This window comes from Anticarsia gemmatalis, chromosome 16 (assembly GCF_050436995.1).
Source record: "Anticarsia gemmatalis isolate Benzon Research Colony breed Stoneville strain chromosome 16, ilAntGemm2 primary, whole genome shotgun sequence".
NCBI lineage: Eukaryota > Metazoa > Arthropoda > Insecta > Lepidoptera > Erebidae > Anticarsia > Anticarsia gemmatalis.
In genome coordinates this window covers 10,477,743-10,497,947 of record NC_134760.1, presented here as the reverse complement: position 1 = coordinate 10,497,947, position 20,205 = coordinate 10,477,743, and the positions used below count along the sequence as shown (strand labels likewise).

General features: G+C 35.0%; 1 protein-coding gene across 11 annotated transcripts in view; it reads right to left on the bottom strand.

Moving 5' to 3' along the window:
• Nucleotides 1-20,205, bottom strand: part of f (espin protein forked) — a 136,873-nt gene that overhangs the window by 78,259 nt on the left and 38,409 nt on the right. For 5 of the 11 annotated variants that reach the window (XM_076124669.1, XM_076124671.1, XM_076124672.1 and 2 more), the window contains exon 1: nucleotides 17,583-17,599. The exons of 2 other annotated variants lie outside the window; for them this stretch is intronic. In XM_076124669.1, coding sequence (XP_075980784.1) covers nucleotides 17,583-17,584 — 2 coding nt within the window. In that variant the 5' untranslated portion in view covers nucleotides 17,585-17,599. Of the gene's footprint in view, nucleotides 1-2,780; nucleotides 3,023-17,582; nucleotides 17,852-20,205 lie in introns of those variants that run through there. 4 more of the 11 variants (XM_076124675.1, XM_076124679.1, XM_076124680.1 and 1 more) reach the window with 4 other exon arrangements.

Genomic DNA, 20,205 nt, shown 5'->3' with positions numbered 1-20,205 from the left:
AACTGAAGGCCACACGGACAAATTGCAAATCGCGGCTTGGATACGATTAGTCGTTTATTCATCGTCATAATCATTTCACCGTCGATCCACTACCTGCCGTCAACACACACGCCACATACGAGTATGTACCACTTCCTACATACTTTTATATGATTTAACGATAACTCTATCGTTTAATAACTAGGAACTTCGACGATAGTAATCTTTTCGTGTATTTCCTTTGATTTATGAACCATTTAATTATATGTTGTTATGTGTTGTTATGAAAATGTTGGATGGCATGTGATAATCAATTTAACTAATTTCTGCCCATCTGCTAGGCAAAGGTCTCTTTCTGCATTGTGGGAATAGACACAGAATAGGGTATGGGTACTTTATTTAGAATCTTTTAGACGTTGGTTCAATACTGTCTAAGGAACTATTGTAACCTGGGATAATATGGTGTAAACATAAGTCTCCTAATTTGTAACTGTCCGCTATCAATTTAAACATATTTGAAATACCAACAAAGTGAGACATTGTATTAACATGTGTAAACAAACAAACAACCGTTCAATTATTTATTTTGAATCATATGTTTTGTTTTGGTTTCGGACTCATTCTGATTTATCATTACTCGTATAACTAGTAGTGTGTACAACATCGACATTTTATAATAAATCTCAATTTTGTGAGAACGTTAGAACAAGGTTACTTTTGAATACATGGATTACTTTAAAATCGAAACAAATGGGCAAGCTTAAGATCAATTAAACTTTTTGAAATTCTACAATTTTATTCATAGCGTACCAAGAACCGGCTAACGTCGCTAGCTTTTTATGTGATCCATTTACTTATTTCCATAACCAAATTAACCCCAAATTTTCCTAAAGTAACCCTATTATACGGTTACTATATTCCTGTATAAACTAGAAACCTAACGGAAAAAATGGCAACTTTTCGATAGGATAAATGTTATGTGGATAGAGCAATACTTATTATATAGCTTTTTGAGCTAGAAGACCTATTTGTATAAATGAGGGGCCTGCGCAGTCAGTGATATGTTTTAAAATTATACATTCTGTGTTAATATTTTAGCATATAATATGTGTAACTTTTCAAAGAGCTATAAAACACTGCTATAATTATATTATATGATATAGCAATGCGTTTACGATCAGCACCGTATTACGCTTTCTACGTCACGTCGCATCGCATGCAAATGTTCACACGTTACAATTACACGCCTCTGTGATATATCGTTCTTATATCTGTTCATATAATTGCGCTCTGTAGTTGATTCTTCTGTAAATTGCTTTTTTATTAACTTTGCAATTGAAAACTTTGATACTGATGTGTTTTCATACGAGTTAGAGCTAGTTCAGACATGGCGGAATCCGTGCGGATGCAAATCGCGCGGTTCTAAACGCAAGTGTTCAGACAGACGCGGATGTAAATGCGGAGTGCCGTAATCCGCATAGAGTGACAGCGTTCTAGTCCAATCATGGAAGTCGAAGAAGCAATATGTGTGTACTTGTACGAGCGGCAACCGCGCGAATTCATTTTCTAGCGGTTGAGTGGCGGTAGCCGCGCGGTTTGTCAATCCGCGCGGACAGGTATGAACAAATTTATAGGCGCTAATGTAAATAAGATCCGCGCGGTCTAACCGCGCGATTTGCATCCGCACGGATTACGCCATGTCTGAACTAGCTCTTAAGCATCCAGAAGAGTACCTACAAATCATGCCTTTTGTTTGACGAAACAATTGATGATTAGTGTAAAATCTTAGCGGCAGCTTAACATTTAAGGAATAATTGTCAGACAACTTATCTAATAGATAAAGTGACAGCAAAAGTATGAAAACAACTGTCAGAGCATCATTTGATCGTTATTTTGAAATGGCAAAACCAGTCCTTACCAAATCTATCAGTAAAATTGTTTAACTGATAGTTCTCAATAATGTTTAAGCATATATTTTTGTAACGATAATGAGAAACTGCGGTAGTATCTCATGTCTATCAAACTGCAAGTTTATCTCTTTAATAAACCTTGATTTTATATCTAGGTTTAAAAATATCGAGTGTTATAACTAAGATTTTGAATTGTTAATCGAAACATAAATATTATGATCAATTTAAATTCATTCATGTAAATTAAAACATATAATTAGACAATATCAATGTCTTTTAAATATTTGATATTAAACAACTAATTAATATGATAAATAATCAATTAAAGTAATAAAAACCATTTCAATTAATCGATTAATTTCTAGACGAACAAAGATCTGTCATTCATTCATCATGAGATTTATTCATTTGTTTCAAAAACGCACACTTTTAATTTCTCCTGAATAGTGGTATACTGTTTGCAGAATATCACTACAGTCATTATGCAAACCGCGGCCAAGAAATTAAGTAATTATTGTAGAAAGGTACCAATTAATATGCGCATATGTTCGCGATGCTACGACGGATTGGGTTCCCAACTTTTTCTATGAATTTTCTAACTACCTACATGTTGATATCGCAAAGAACGCTGTTACATGTTCCTGTATAAACGTGGAATTCAAATTATAACAATGAGATGAAAACGCTCAGAAAAAGACCCATAACTCAATAACATTTGATACAATTTTAATCTATGGATCAGGGTTACAGAACACTCGTTAAACATCGAATAATTATGTGAGAACACATAAAATATCGATTAAAAATTAATCGTTTAGAATTAATTAAAAAATAAACACAACTATTCAGATAAAAAATCATCTTGACATCACACAAGAATTTAACGCTTACGCAATACTGGTTTCACATTCACTCAAACACGGCAAGTTAAAAAAAGATGTTAATTCACTTTCATTAAAAACACGTTCCGATAAACCATTTTGTTTATCTATGGTATCGAAAAAAGCGCGCGAATTTTTGACGTTTATATTTTTTTTTCGAGTGACGCGACACGGTGCGTTCGGATACGTGATTGTGTTTTGATTATAAACGCTCGGTGCACGTAATTATGTACAGTTGACCATGTCGAATTGCGCGTGAGGAGCGACTGCCGCCGCGGGCACCGGCCGCGCTCTTTCTCCCATTCCTACATAAGTGATATGATGATCCACAATGTGGATGGAAATTAACGTGCGATGTAATGCATTGTTGTTCGTTTGACAGCTGTTCGTAACTATGGTGTTTCCGAACCGGTTTTTGATTTAACGTGTTCGTGAAAATGTGAAAATTGTTAGAAACGTTAAACGTTGCGTAATTATGCTAATTTCTCTAGTTTACACGCAACATTAGAGATGCATTTGTAGTTTAGTTGACTGTCAATCAAACGATTTCATAAGTATTTTAAAACTGGACATATTTTACATGGAAACTATTTGGTACCATTTTTCTATCAATAAATTTAATCAATGGTTATAGAGACATTAAATTCGCATAATGAACCACCTTAAATCTAAATCGATAAATCAAATTGTTGAATAAACTTAATCAATTTGATGAATGACTTAATTAAATCAGTCTACACAATTCGACGAGTTCATAATCATTGATCATTAGATATGTATAAATTCACACAATGTAGGTGGCAGAAATACCTACAGCAATTAAAAATACCATCGCGGAATGAATCCGGAAGGCATTCACTGGTATTTACGTCAAATTTGTAATTCTACACACCTTCATAACCGTCATTAAAAGAATCTGTACTAATATTATAAATACGAAAGTCTGTCTGTCTGTCTATGTATTGGTTACGCTTTAAATGCTGAACTACTCAATCGATTTAAACGCTTTTTAACATGGAAATAATTAAGGATCCGGGGTGAAAATAACCTATTATTCTTTCCAAAATTCAACCCTTAAAGGGATTAATAAGCGGTTGAAACTTCGTAAGCGAGCAAAACCACGCGTGTCAGCTAGTTTAATCATAAACAAGAGTAGTACACGCGTAATACGTGTGGCGCTAGTGTCGAAAGAATTGAGGTCCATTACAATTACTTATATTATGCAAAGATGCGTTTTAGAGCGGAAATCTGAGCGTAGGGAAGTTCCAAATATGTGTTACATATCACGTAAAAGTTAATGGCTATTATTATTTGGAGTAACCATGGGCTTTTTATGATATCATCGCGCAAGAAATATTTGTGTCACTGGTTTAACAACTAAAAATACCTTTTTTTAGGAAATCCATCATATTAAGAAATATAGCACATATCCAGGGGGACTAGTTTCTTCTACTATCGACTATCGATAACCGACTGACTATCGACACGTTTTGTTCACACATTGTATTCAGCGCCCCAAGCGGATTCTTTCGAAACTAATTTTTAACAATATTTTAAATCGCAACTTTCGATACTCGATAGTGTTGACTTTAATAATCGCTCTACTGATCACAGGTTCAATTCCCTAGTGGCGGAAAATCTTATCGAAAATCAACCTTTAAAAGTAAGGTGATCTACGAATCCAGGTAATTCAGTCTATTGCAAAATCCTCATCCAGTGGTCTAGAATACTTAGTGAGACACGTTAAACGCGATTGCCGCAAGTGAATGAAGTCATTACTATTATAGGAGAATGGGAACATAAGCCTATAGTGACAAATAACGACACATCTATTAGCGATCAGATATATTGCTACATTTTATAGCACTTCTTATTGCAGAATACAGAAATATATAGCTCATAGCAATATTGAGGTAGGCAAAACAAAATTTAAGGGCAAAAGCACAACCCTCCGAAAGAAGTTAGTAAATAATAGATGACTTATGAAATTCACAATTCATAGTAATGATTTTCATACAAATATTTGTCCTAGGTGGGGTTCAAACCCACGACGCTGCGGTTATTGAGTAACCTATAACTGTTCCAATAATTGGTAAAGGTTTTCCAAGACAAGGTTAGGTTTTAAGGCTACCACAAGCGCTACATGTGGGTCAGAGACTTGGCATCCTTTCAAGAATTTGATGATGATCATTCAGCTTCAAAATGTAATAAAGTTCTTATGTTAAGTTCTCTTCCCTTTAAATACTACATAATTAAATAATAAATATCAATAAATATCATTGGACAACTCACACACGGTCATTTGATTCCAAACTAAGCAGAGCTTGTACTATGGTAACCAAATAACTGATAAACATACTTATATATTTCTAAATACATACTTATATAGATAAATTGACATCCAATCATGCTATAACGGTGGTGTAAGTACTGATTTCATTCACGCCTACATATTTTTTATTCATTAAATAAATCCAAAATAATACTTATAACTAAATCAATATTTCGCTAGCCGCACGCTACACGACCGTATTTTCGCAGTGCAATATCGTGCAACAATTCATCGACTTTTTATCCGTGACGAGGCATTACTGTGAAGCAAATACTAATTTGTCGAGAAAAAGTGATTTTTTTACACTGACGTAGGTGTTAGAAATGTTATGTAATTACAATGTGCGAAGAAAGGAATACATGTGCTACAAAACGACTGCTTATCTTACTATACCCTACAACCCTTGTTTTGTAAAGCACTCAAAGCTTTTTTGAAAATTGACGTCACAAAAATTGATATATTTATAAAATCACGCTTGTTCTACTTGAAGATAGGCAAAGGTATATAAAATAAACCGCGTGTCTTCATTATCTATGTTAGTTCCATGACTACCATGTGATAGGAGGCGAGCCTATTGCCATATAACGAGCAAGTTGGCATACTACTATTGAGACATATTATTATCATTATATATCTTATATGATTTAGAAAAGTCCAACAGCATTTTGCCTGATCTGGAATTAAATGGCGGGAATTAAATCTGAGCTCGTGATAAACAGATAGAATATATTATCGCCCACCCCAGACCACAATGGCAATCTCCAGCCCAGAATAGACCAACGATCCATTCATTAAAATGTATGCGAAAAGTCAAACTCGCAAGAATTAAAAATAAATACACTTGACAACTAAATTATTTTATAAAAAAAATATATGCAGCATAGACAATTTAAATAAAAACATTTTTTTTATAACAATGGCCGTGTAGGTTTCAGTTACGCAATAGTTGCCAGTGGAAAGAAATCGTGAAATGTAGATTAAATAATTGTTTTCTATGAATATGTATGTAATACATTCACTGTTATTTCGCGAATGTGTGAATGAGTTATATTTATTGTTGTTTAAAAGAACTATGTTGTCCGTAATGATTTAGTAATTTTATGTTCGAGTATTTAGAGTAAAACTGATTTGTTACGAGAAAGTAACTCCGTGTTATTAATGTAATTCTACATTGCTTAAGAATTTATTGTGAAATAATGATACTAACGGTGAAGGAAAAACATTGTGATGAAACTTTGCATGCTTTAAAGTGGTTCAACACATTTTTTGAGGACAAACAAAGTCCTAAACCTGCACTTGGCCAACGTGGTAGACTTGGCTTAACCTCTCCCCGATTCGGGAGGAGACCATGAACAGCAGTGGGACAGGAATGAGTGAAATTACTTTATTATTTATAATAGAGCGTAACCTCTTTCAGTTCAATGCAGATAGCAGCAGTACATATTATTATACATAGTAATTGTAACCGCAAAATACATTCAAAATATGATTCTTAAAACTGTACAGTCATTTCACAATCGTTTAAATTGCTCCAAATTAAAACAATTGCAATATTATACGCCAAACTATTATTTCTATGATCTGTTTGTCATTCGTGTCAGATTCTCACATCTTCTTAAAACATCCTCGTCATCGTTATCAAACGTTTATTTGAAACGTAAAAGTAACGATATAGTTTCTACAATGAACAAAATAATGATGATACCAATTTAAAAACCTGATATGATTTTATTTTGAATTGAAGTGCCGATCAAATTACCATTTCATTGTAGAAAAAAGTTCTGCGGTTAGAAAACCGAGTTCAAAACACTTTCGATGATTCATTTTGGCAAAAACTGTTGGAGTATAGTAGCATAAGTTTTGGTTAGGTAGGTCTCTTTTCATAGTTACGATAAGAATGTGTCAAGTCGGTTTTAAATTTCGAGCAATTTACGTTACGTTTTACGTGGCCTCCAAAGCACGGAGACGCCCAGTTCAAATACCACGATGCGGTCACCCATCTATAGAATGACCTCGCCAAGGCATGCTTAACCCACAGATCGTAACCGACCGGTGAGTGCAACTGGCTATGGGCTCGTTGGTACAAAGCTTCCAGTTCAGGAATCATAATAAAAAATATCTGAAATTTGGTGCGGAATCCGTTTTTACTGAACCATAAGTTAGTTACATAATATAAACCCGTATATATTTTATCTGATATAAAAATAGAAATGTTGAAGTGTTAACAAATTACGTAATTACCGTGTTTCCTCACAATTAAGCCTAGCTTCCTGGAATGATGCTCATCGCGCGTGCTAATTGACATCTTATCACAGTTTTATGTAAACCTTATTTGTAACAGTTCAGGGTAACATAAGTGGTTTTCATTACCTGTGATCTATCAAACATATAAATAATAATAAAAGTAACCCATTAATTTCCCACTGCTGGGCAAGGGTCTCCTCCCGTAATGAGGGAGGGGTTAATCCTTGACTCCACCACGCTGGCCAAGTGCGGATTGGGGACTTTGCATGCCCTCAGTAAATGTTTTTAAACAAATTTTAGGCATGCAAGGTTTCCTCACGATGTTTTCCTTCACCGTTGGAGCATGTGATAATTATTTCTAATACACGCATAATTTCGAAAAGTCATTGGTGTGTTGCCTCGGGTTCGAACCTGCGACCACTTGCGTGGGAGGTGTCCTCGCCACGCCTTTTCCTATAGAATTAGGTAGAGACTAACGAAGAAGAACGCCACTTGGTACGATCGCTAAAAACCATCCCTTGCTTCATTTACCTCTAAAGATCTCTATACAGGACCATAAGTTACGAGTACTATGCACCTGACCTCTTATAAGTAGACGAAAATAATAAACATAAATATTATCACTTCACATATTTGATATGGCTGAACGACTTTTATTTTTATGGACAACAAACGGAACCGACTATTTACGTGCCCTCGGAAGCATGGAGACGCAAAGTTCCAATAAGAGGTCACCCATCTACGGAATGAACGCACCAAGAGTTACTTAACCCACACATTGCTTAGTCGACTGTTGCGCGGCGCTGGGTATGGTTAATATTTTATTATAATATTCAAAGAAATTCTTTGCAGATACTGTATTTTTTATATAGCATTCTCAGACGGTCCAGTTGACTGTGACCGCCCACTCTCAGCACGTAGACGGTCTACTTGCCAACGGCTCCTTGTCGCCGTAAATCAATATTTCTTAATGAGCGAACGATCGAGTTCTAACTATGCTAATGTTACGTCTCTTTACAATAAGTCACGCTTTACCGACGCTTCCAAGAAATATACGTGTGATTAGGCTAGAGCTACGATGACTGGGCTCTCGATAAGGTAAAGTTTTGTGAAAATGTTTTACTGAAATTTGTGCGTATTTTGTAAATGTCAGTTTTGGTTTTTAAATACCTAAGTATTTGAAAACCAAAACTGACACGATTCTTTGAAAGGGTCTCTTTAATAATAAAAAATACTGTAAATAATGTATATCTAAAATACTTGGCATAAAATTTTAAATGTATCTTAAATAGTTTTCAAGCGTGTTATTACACGTTCATTTAAAAACAATAGTAATACTATTTATAAAAACGACTACTCAACTTTATAAACGAGATATAATATGAAAATTTTATTTAAATTAAATGCAAAAAAAAATTGAACGTAGACGTAGATCTAACTATAAAAAGCATTCCATCAACTGCACTTCTTTTCTAAATCATGTGTATTTATTACTTGTAACCGCTTGCTGCTATATTCAGACACACAAAGTTAAACGGCGCGTGCTAAAATTGTGTAAACGAATCTTTATTCTACATCGTGTGCCATCACAAAGTAAAAACGGCTATGCTACTTTTTACACCAACGGGGGGGTTGTTCGTGTTAGATTTAGTTGATAACTATCATTAGTGAGACGAAATCTTGCTATGAATTATTAGCATCACGCAGTAATGGAATTTATTACTGATTGACTCATGTTTGGTAATTAGATGCTATATGTAAGGTAGGTAAGTATAATATTTTTGGAGAATGTGTTTGTGTTTTGTGTGTCCTATCATTCTTATAATAATGACTGCCTCTGTCGCGCAGTGGTTTAGGTCGCTACGCCGCACGGTGGATCGAAAATCGGCTGTAGAAGACATAGGATCTCGATGTCGCGAATGTTATTTTTTTTTATGGAAATGTATTCTGCTGATCATTACTGTTCTATAAAATGTCATATGACGTAATTGTGTGCACAAATGGAAGAGTTATAATTTTTTTAAGAAAATTTTGTATGGAGCTGACATGAAAAATGAGAATATTTCTGGAATCGCAAGGTTGGCCGTTATATCCTTGCACACTGATATAGTACTATTTATTTGTGAATTTTTGACATACTTTATATCGCGGCATCACTTGCGATTTTTTTTCTAAAAATCGTCAAAATTTTCAAAAAAAATATTTTGTTTATAATACATTTTAATGCTTAAGTATGACAATAACAAGTGTAATTTACAATATTTTTTATGCTTAGACCAAAACGTTCTAAGAAATCACAAAATCGTACTACTTCTCCTCGAATGGTGTTCTCTGAACCTCGTATAATCTTTGTTTCGGGCCTCTAAAGCTTCTTCCGAAAGACTTCCAATTATGTCCCCTCCGTGAATCAACAATTTGTGGACAGTTGATGACATGTAGTACCCATCATACAGTTCCACGTATTTGCAGCGGTTGTTCTAGCGTATTCTTAAAATTTCGACACGTCTACAAACTCTCCAGATGTGATAGCTCTCAGAATCACAGCAAATCTGTTTTTTTTTCTAAAAATCGTCACAATTTAAAAAAATATATATTATGTTTATGATACATTTTAATGCTTAAATATGACTATAATAAGTGTAATTTACAATATTTTTCATGCTTAGCCCAAAACATTCCAAGAAATCACAATTTCGATTTACTCCTCCTCGAACGGTGCTCTCTGAGCCTCTTAAAATCTTTGTTTCGGGCCTCTGAAGCGTCTTTCGCAAGACTTCCGAGTGGTACAATATCATTTATCATATTTTTATATATTATCATTTACTGCAATTATGTCCCCTCCGTGAATCAACAATTTGTGGACAGTTGATGATGTGCAGTAGGTACCCATCATACAGTTCCACGTATTTTCAGCGGTTGTTCTAGCGTATTCTTTAAATTTCGGCACGTCTTCAAACTCTGCAGATGTGATAATTTGCAGAATCACAGCAAATCTGCATATTAGGTCTTCGTCTTATCCAAATTCTGAACTTGTAACGGCAGGATAAAAAAATGATATTAACACCAAGGTGGGGATTTGACGGTGATAGGGGGTTTGAAGATGATTCCAGCTCATTTATGACCTCTTTGGTTCCATTAAAGTTGATAGCTGACGGTGATACCGTATGGGTGAATCTAAAACCCCGCTCACCTATGTATTGCCATCCAGTCCAGTTTACTTTTGCGAAAGAATCCAAAGAAGTCGTCATAAATGAAAAAACTGCAATGGATAACCAAATAAAATCTCTCGTACCCTCAAAATGTCAAGTACTGAAATTAGTGACCAATTAATGGTGACGATGATTGATGGCAAAATTTTTACATATTCGGCTGTAGCGAAGTGAAATGCGGCCTGCTCTACCTGTATTCGGCTAAGCCCACATAAATGAATAAGTTAGATGCCATTGCGTCAAAAACCGTTTCTTCTGGCGTGTATGAGTTCGGATTATCATCACTTCATGCCCGCATAAACGGAATGTCTTTTACACATAGCGTATCGTCTAGACTTCAAAAAGTGGTCTGCAAGAGGAAAAGGCCATCAAGAGACACTGCATTCACGAAAAAAACTCATCCAAGAACGATTCAGAGATGATCTCAACCATTTGATCGACATCATTAAGCGAGGATTAGACAAAACTAACGATGGGAACACAGCAAGGCGATTTTTTGAGTTTCCTTGTAAAACTGCAGCGATCATTGGATTCGATGAAGACCTAATATGCAGATTTGCTGTGATTCTGAGAGCTATCACATCTGGAGAGTTTGTAGACGTGCCGAAATTTTAAGAATACGCTAGAACAACCGCTGCAAATACGTGGAACTGTATGATGGGTACTACATGTCATCAACTGTCCACAAATTGTTGATTCACGGAGGGGACATAATTGCAGTAAATGCTTTTGTACTAATTGGAAGTCTTTCGGAAGAAGCTTCAGAGGCTCGAAACAAAGATTATACGAGGTTCAGAGAACACCATTCGAGGAGAAGTAGTACGATTTTGTGATTTCTTAGAACGTTTTGGTCTAAGCATAAAAAATATTGTAAATTACACTTGTTATTGTCATACTTAAGCATTAAAATGTATTATAAACAAAATATTTTTTTTGAAAATTTTGACGATTTTTAGAAAAAAAATCGCAAGTGATGCCGCGATATAAAGTATGTCAAAAATTCACAAATAAATAGTACTATATCAGTGTGCAAGGATATAACGGCCAACCTTGCGATTCCAGAGATATTCTCATTTTTCATGTCAGCTCCATACAAAATTTTCTTAAAAAAATTATGACTCTTCCATTTGTGCACACAATTACGTCATATGACATTTTATAGAACAGTAATGATCAGCAGAATACATTTCCATCAAAAAAAATAACATTCGCGACATCGAGATCCTATGTCTTCTACTGCCGATTTTTGATCCACAGTGCGCCGCTACGCCGCTACCAATGCGTCGGGAAGTCGTGAGTTCGATTTCCACACGGAACAATTATTTGTATGATCCACAAATAATTGTTTCGAGTCTGGTGGTACTTTGTGTCCGTTGTTAGTATGTTTATACGCGCTAATCTCCTTTCCTTGCCTCATTAACATCCATACATTTGAGGATCGCCGGTTACAAGTACTGCGCACCTGACCTTTTATCAAGACATCGCCGATGTGATCTGTGTATGTCTTTCTAGGACGCCCCCTCCCGCCGTTTTCATTTGCATCCGCAGACTAAATTTTATTCGTCAATCTACATTCATTCATATACAATAGGTATTGAAAATGATAATTCTAATTGCTATCCCGGCACGCCACAATAGTTTACAAAATTAATAGACTTCTTGTTTAATTAAATCTTTAGTGACAATTAATTTGAATTTTAACTGCATCTTAAGATCACGCAAATCAACAAAAACGAGAGGAAACAATGCACGCCACGTGTATTAGAAATAATACATAAATCTGTCAATTTGAAATAATTTAGTCAAGTCGTTAGAGCGTTTACACACATGGAATATTTCATGATTTGTGACGGGGAATCGCGAGTTGAACTACTTGATTTTTGTAATTTCCGTTCGCCATACTAGAATATAGATCACTTACATCAGTAAACAGAACATACTATACTCTGATTACATAGTGGACAGAACTTTTTCTGTAATAAGGGAGAGATTAGGATTTCAATTCACCACGCCGCGCCGGACAAATGCAGGTAGAAGAATTTTATTCTTTCAAGAACTTCACTGCCTCCGTCGCGGTAGTTAAGGTCGCCATGCTGCTACCACTGCGTCGGGAGTCGGGTTCGCACACGTTCCATACGGAATAAGTTTACGATCCACCGATTGTAATTTGTGTCCGTTGTTTGTGTGTTTGTTAAAGTCCCCGCGACACAACAGCAATTCTTAGCTGTCTTTATTCTAGTTGTCTTTAATAAAAAAAAAACATTCATATCCGCAGTATATTTTCCTTCACCATAAAAAACTATGCGCCTGTATATTGGAATGTTTTGTCGAAATTTTTCTATCGTATTTCACGTTACTTGATTTATATTCAGGTATCATGAAGTAATATCATCATTTGTCATCATCATCATGACAAACGTGACATCATAGCGTGATATGAGCACCGCTTATTTCAGTACCGTTTCAGTACGTGATGGAACGGTGTGATATCAATTAGAAAAGTGACAGTTGAAGGATGTATGACTTCTTGACAAATAATCAAAAATATGATCAATGTTCCGAAGGAATTATTTTTCAAGAAAATGTTAATGCCCTATTCTCGAAAGTACCGTCTGCAGTGCGATTATCTGCATGGTATATAGTCTCTATGATATATAGGTATACCTCTAGTGGTAAGGAACACTGTAGGTTGTATTCTAATAAAAACAGAATACTGTAGAACATTTGATTAATTTGGTACAGATTTTTTACCGTAAAACAAATGTTAATTACTGGAATAAGCTGTCAAATATGTTAATGCTCGTAAATTCCCAAAAAACTAGAACTCAGCATTTTTTATTGTTTTAGAAGTTCACACAATTTTTACGATTCGTTTGATGTGTATACGCTCTTAATTTAACTACAGTCTATAAATAAATGGAACACATTTTGTACCTCATAACTACCGGAAGAAACAACCTTACAAGACAAATGCCGAACAAAATGATTAAGGAGACTACACACTGCAATCGCCGATAAATTGTCACATGTCGACGACTCGACAACAGCAAATGCATTTCAAATAGCCTACATGCCATTGACAGATTTTTTTTACGTTTTATTTTATCGTATGGTTAGTGGTAAACCTAGTGTCAAGGTATTGTTCGCGTGGGCTTTTACAGATTTTTACATACAATCAACGGACACAAAGTACAACCAGACCTGAAAAAACTATTTGTTGAGCGCACAAATAATTGTTCCGTGTGGAAATAGAACTCTCGATCTCCCAACGCCACGGTAGTGCCATGGCGACAACCATAACCACCGTGCCACGGAGGTAACCTAACTGTCTTCAAGTTGCCGTCATGGGCAGTCAGCGATTTCAGTGTATAGTCTCCATTACCATGACATAATTGAACTCATAAACAAAGTGAAACTTACATGCTATTAAATCATCAACAAATGTATATAATTAAGTGTTTGTATCAAAAGAATGAAGTACATAGTATTATGTCAGTCACCGCTTTGCTTCTCAGTGTTTCTCGGAATGAGACGATTAGCAAACAATGAGACGAACAATGAATTAGAAACGATAGCAACCCAGTTTTTTTAGCTGCACTACCTACTTTCATGTTAATGCTAAGACACACGACAGGCGAAGTCAATGGAGGCAGGTAGAGAGTATTACACACTTCTGTATAAGAAAGGTTGACACACGTGCTCTTCATTCATATATTCTTGTAGTCAAATAACTTTGTGATCAAGAATTAGATTATTATAGTTTGGCTGTTTCTGATTGATGTCCGAGGTAGGACTGCTAATCGTGAAGTCTCCGGTTTGAATTCCGATTTAACGAAAAATTATTCGCATTTACTGATATCTGTTACAATGTTTTCAATAGTGACTATAAATGTACCCAGTAAGTCGAATTATGGCAATGACAACAATAATGTGCATTTTTGTACATATCTGCCAATACTTCCGATACAAAAACGGACGACAAGCAGCTCACGATTTCTTACATCGCCTCCGCTTCGCTTTGCCTTCGCGCTTCGTATTACCTTTCTTTACAGTGTAAACAATGACTAACATTGAAATGCGGAACAATTTCGCAATCAATGAAATATTTATGAGCTACACATCATACGGGAGATTTGACTTTTTATCTCCCGGTATAAATACTAGGAAACATCGTAACACGTGTTTGTTTACAATTCATACTTTGTGTATGACTAGACTGCTTCACTCACAGCTATTTTATGAGTTTAGTTTATGATCTGTGTGTTAAGCAACTCTTAACGCAGCTATTTTACAGATGGGTAACCACTTAGTAGTATTTGAACTGGGCGTCTTCGGCCTTCGTAGCAAGTGAAATATCAGTCCCGGTTGGTGTCATTATGATAACAACCAGGTCCATAGTCGTTGTGCCATGTAAAAGACATCTCTGAGGGTATGAACGTATTTGACGTTGGGCTGACCGCTGACCATACGATAAACATAGTACCTATTTATAAAGATATCAAGCATATACTTTGCTTTGGAAATCTAATTTAATGGGTTCGATATATAGTTTTAATAATGAATAGAATAAAAAAATATTTATATTGTTCTATTCTCTAGTCTATACCTCTATACAAAGCAATATGGCAGTAAGCTCTTTCCGCAAATACAATAGTAAGTATTTGTATACAGAAAGTAGTCGTGTTTTTGATGAGTTCGTAAATAGAAATTGTAGTGCGACACCAACGGTTGAAGATCGTCAGATATTGTCGTTGGAATATGACAAGTTGATATTGTCGTTGGAATATGACAAGTTAACTTTGATATAGTCAAGGCTTAAAGATAAGTGCCGATTAGTCTATCTGACAAATAAATTAACAAAAATTTTAAGACTTTGTCGAAAAAAAATCTCCTTAAATCTCGCGTCTAATAACCAAAATAACAATCTATGTATTCTAATATCGTTGTAAACACTAAATGAGCGTGTATGTTTTTTATAGTTCTATTTCACGTGGCACATTCACAATGCACTAAGTAAGAAGGAGACAAAACATACTACTAACCTTTTAATTAACCTCATTGACAAGATAACAGCGAAAATCTTTCTCCATAAGGGAACTATCATGTATATCAGTTGACAACTATTTGAAAGGCACTATGCTTACATTGTTTTCTCCTTCAGATTATAGTGATTAACACATAACATCAAAACAGCAATGTACTGTAGCGCGATTCTGTACAGTCGGTACCATCGAGTTTCAAAAATTTGACATTTCAAAATATACTGCCAAAATGGTTCCTGCGACGACCGCTAGTGGCGCTGATCTGATCAGAAAATTTCGCGATAGCTAGCTGGTTGTCGCTGGTCGATAGTGGTAGAGAATCGAGCTACTGAATAGTGACCATCAATTTAACGTACACTAGTTATCAACTGAGATACGTGATACGCATACAGGAAGGGATACTGATTTTTATGACCATGTTATTGACATACGTAATATGTATTAAGTAACTAGGCTTATTTATCTCTAATTGTAATTAAAATACTTATTTGTAATACCCGGAGAGTTTATGTTTCCTTCCTTTATTTACTTGTTTAGCTTTCACAACATATGAGTACGTTTTCCCATAAAAACTCGAGTTATTAAAACATCAAACGAAAGCTTATAAAAAAACTAAGCCCAGTGATATAACATCTATACTAATCTATACTAATATTATAAAGCTGAAGAGTTTGTTTGTTTGATTGTTTGTTTGTTTGTTTGTTTGTTTGTTTGAACGCGCTAATCTCGGGAACTACTGGTCCGATTTGAAAAATTCTTTCCGTGTTAGATAGCCCATTTATCTAGGAAGGCTATAGGCTATATATCATCACGCTATGACCAATAGGAGCAGAGTACCAGTGAAAAATGTTACAAAAACGGGGAAAAATATGGTTCTCTTATGTGACGCAAGCGAAGTTGCGCGGGTCAGCTAGTTTATAATATTATTATAACAATTTATAATAAACACTTTCCTTGAGGTCGCTCAATTTAGCAAAAAGGAATTTTCTATTATAATTAAATTAATTAAGATTAATTACTTCTTAGCAGTAAATGCCAGATTGGTTGTGTGTCCCACTACTGGGAAAAGGCTTCCACCCCTTTCCTTACAAGTCACAATTTCGGCGGCAAGATTAGCTAGAATCAAACCATTTGGGCTAAGTTTCATGTGACGAAAGAAGGCAACAGATTGAAATGTCACGAAAATCCATAATCACTTTTTGACAACTGCTGGTAAAACTAATGGTGATGAAAGCTCTTTAACTATTACTTCACCCATCCCATGAAATAAATGCATAAATGTGTTTATTCCCAATGTAATATTATGAAAGAAATTCATAAAATTTAGTATTACATTCCTACAATTCACTCTCACTGTTTATGCAGTATGCACTTGCAGTTTTATCTTGCATTACATTCAACATTCCTTACACTTTCATACATACATAAGTCCTAGTTACGACTTTGTATTTAAATTGTTTTACACAAACCCATATCAATATTTACATACATACATAATATTTCATACTCCTGTGCCTATACCTTCTGGTGTAATAGGTACAGGAGTATGAAATACACTCAAGTTTCGCCATTAACAATGTAAGGCCCATGTGTGAGGAGTCTATTGACATTATACCGGGCACGTTACTAAACCCCGAGCTACTATTGACAAATATTCTGATATAAATTAAAAAAGACCAGTAGCACGCAAGACCTGGGAATCAAACCTGAGACCTCATGACTAGCTGTCGGATTCGCTCTATAATGGATTTATTTTAAATCTATAAATTAGTTCTTGAATAAAAAATTCATTGACGAGAACAGCGGTACTAGTTCATACGAATCAATTTACCTAAATTGAATCATATCTGTCACGAGTACAAAGCATTGAAACGTACTAACAACACACAAATAATGTCATATAACATGGTCACAGTGAATCAGTCCCTTCCGTAATTAGATAGCAGTAACAAAAAGTAATCAAATACACAAAAAAATATACGAACATTTTGACGCATGCGTGCGACACCGCAGCGCTGTGCTTCCGGCGGAAGTTCTCGATCAGCCATATTGTGAACAATAACATTAACATAAACCACATCACTGACACTTGTTTTAGTACAAAATATATAACACAGAGTAACTACAAATAGATAGAACACATTTTTTGAACCTTTCACAAACCGCTCTATACGTTGCAAACACTATGACAGATAAAAAAAATAGTACTAATTAGCGTTGAAAATTAATAAATCTTCGTGATTGGCAACTAATATGGATGAAGAGTAAACGGTAACTAAACATAACAATAATAGAATCGATATAAACAAGTATGCGTGTGAAAGCACGACACATGCAGGTATTGTGCGCGGCGCTACACAATGTTCCTACCACATCCGCAGCGGGGCGCTGGCGTCGCGAGAAATCATACTGTAATGAAATTAAGATTTCACGAGAAAAGTGTTCTGTTATCGCGATTTACGTTAAACGTAGTTTCATCTAGATTGTTTGACTAGGAAGAAAATGCAAACGAGAATCGCTATAGACGAGTATAAATTACACTACTATAGTGCCTATTAAAAAATATATTAGTTACTTGTAATTTCTGTCAACAGTGCGACTATAAGTACTATACTGCAATATTTTTCACGAGTCCTCCGAAATCTAGTCAGCTCTAACAATTGGGTTAATTTTATTTGCTATAATGTTTTTTCTTCCGTACTCGGGGTAGATTTTATGTAGAGAAACAACAATAAAATAGTGAAAAAAGCAGATATCAATAGACACAGAAGCTGAAACGCGCGGGACAGCTAGTATACAATAAAAATCTCTTCCAAAGAATACTCATATATGATTTGACTTGATTCGTAACCAGCCATCAGTTCATTCACGGGCTAATATTCTGGGTTTCATAGACGTACAAATTAATATTAAATTAATGGTTCTTGGCTGTTCATATGTATGTACATAATTTAATATTCTAACACTAGCTGACCCGCGCAACTTCGCTTGCGTCACATAACAGAGAAAGGGGCATAATTTTCCCCGTTTTTGTTACACTTTTTACTGGGACTCAGCTCCTATTGATCATAGCCTATAGATCATATCTAAAACCGAAATAATTTTTCAAATATGCCCATTATTTCCTGAAATTAGCGCGTTCAAACAAACAAACAAAATTATTCTAAAATAAATAAAATAAACGTTAATTTGAATTAATTTAACAGTTGGTTATTCCAATCGTAAAGTTGATTCTTCCTTAACTTTTCAATTGTGGTCATACTTCAGTAATTATGAAAGATACACATTATAATTGGTTTATAATCACGATACGCATCGGTTTCAGATGATAGTATAATTTATTGTATGATAAATAGAAGCGAGCCATGCAATAACGTAATTCGGTTGCAATTGATTTAAACGACTGTGTGTCTGTAGAGTTTAGTTTTCCCGTTTTCACAACATTTTTATTGCTGATCTTTCATACTAAAGATTTTTCCTCTTTTTACCCCTTTCTCGGGGAGGGTATAGGGAAACCCTCACTTAGTGCTCCTCTACACTTCTTAAGGAATCTTCATATCAAATTTCAACTTTCTACGCTCAGTAGTTTAACGGCTGTGCATTGACCATTCAGTCAGTGAGTCACTCAGAAACGGAAGAATTTTATATAATATATTGATAATTTGACATATGGACGTAAATATTTCATCAGTTGAGGAAAAGCCTCTTAACAGAATCTACTTCTAACTAATCATCATTATAAAACAAAAGCAACGACAAAAAATCACGACACAAATTTTGTTGAATAAATTATTTGTGTGTGTAATCGTTCCAATCTCAAAAACTACCAGACCGATTTGAGCAAAACATTCCCCTTCACAACAAAGCAAGCTTCAAGTAAATTCAACAAGCCTTACGTATGTAGTACTCTAATCAAAATCACAACGACAAGCCGAGGACAGCTAATTAATCATAATCCCTACTAAAATTAATTACGCACTTGTTAATTATACATTATCTAACAAACAGGTTATCATTTTGACACTTTCACGAACAACTTTTACTTTCAAAATCTTCAGTTATTTTAACGGACACTCGTTAAACTGGTTGCACAGGTTGAAAAGGGACTGTGTTTAATATTAAAGTTATTTTAAAATGATTTTGGCGATACGAGTTTTTGAACCGTGAATGTTGATTTAAATTGCAAACGAAATTTTTGATTTTGTTTCATGACTGGTTTTAAATGAGTGATTATGAAATCGTCGAATCTTTTTATGTAGGCATATTATTATGAAACATAGCTCACAAAAAACTCTTAGACTATTTTATAGACTTTCATCAACTGTCTAATAAGCTAACGAAAGTCGTCAGTAATATTTTTTACTTGCTTCATATTCTGAATTCCCTGTTCTATTTAATTTTTAGGTGGTTACGCGGTTGCTATGGCTGAAATCGGTCAAAGAGATGATTCTAACAATCAAAGTAAAATACTTAATCATTACAAAATAAGAAGATAAAAAACGCAAAAAAAAGACGTAAATCTTAGCAAAATTTTTGCAAAATAATTTTCAGTAAACGAATTTTCCGACAAGCTAGCGCCACCAAGCGGCTAGCGCGGTAAACGTAAAG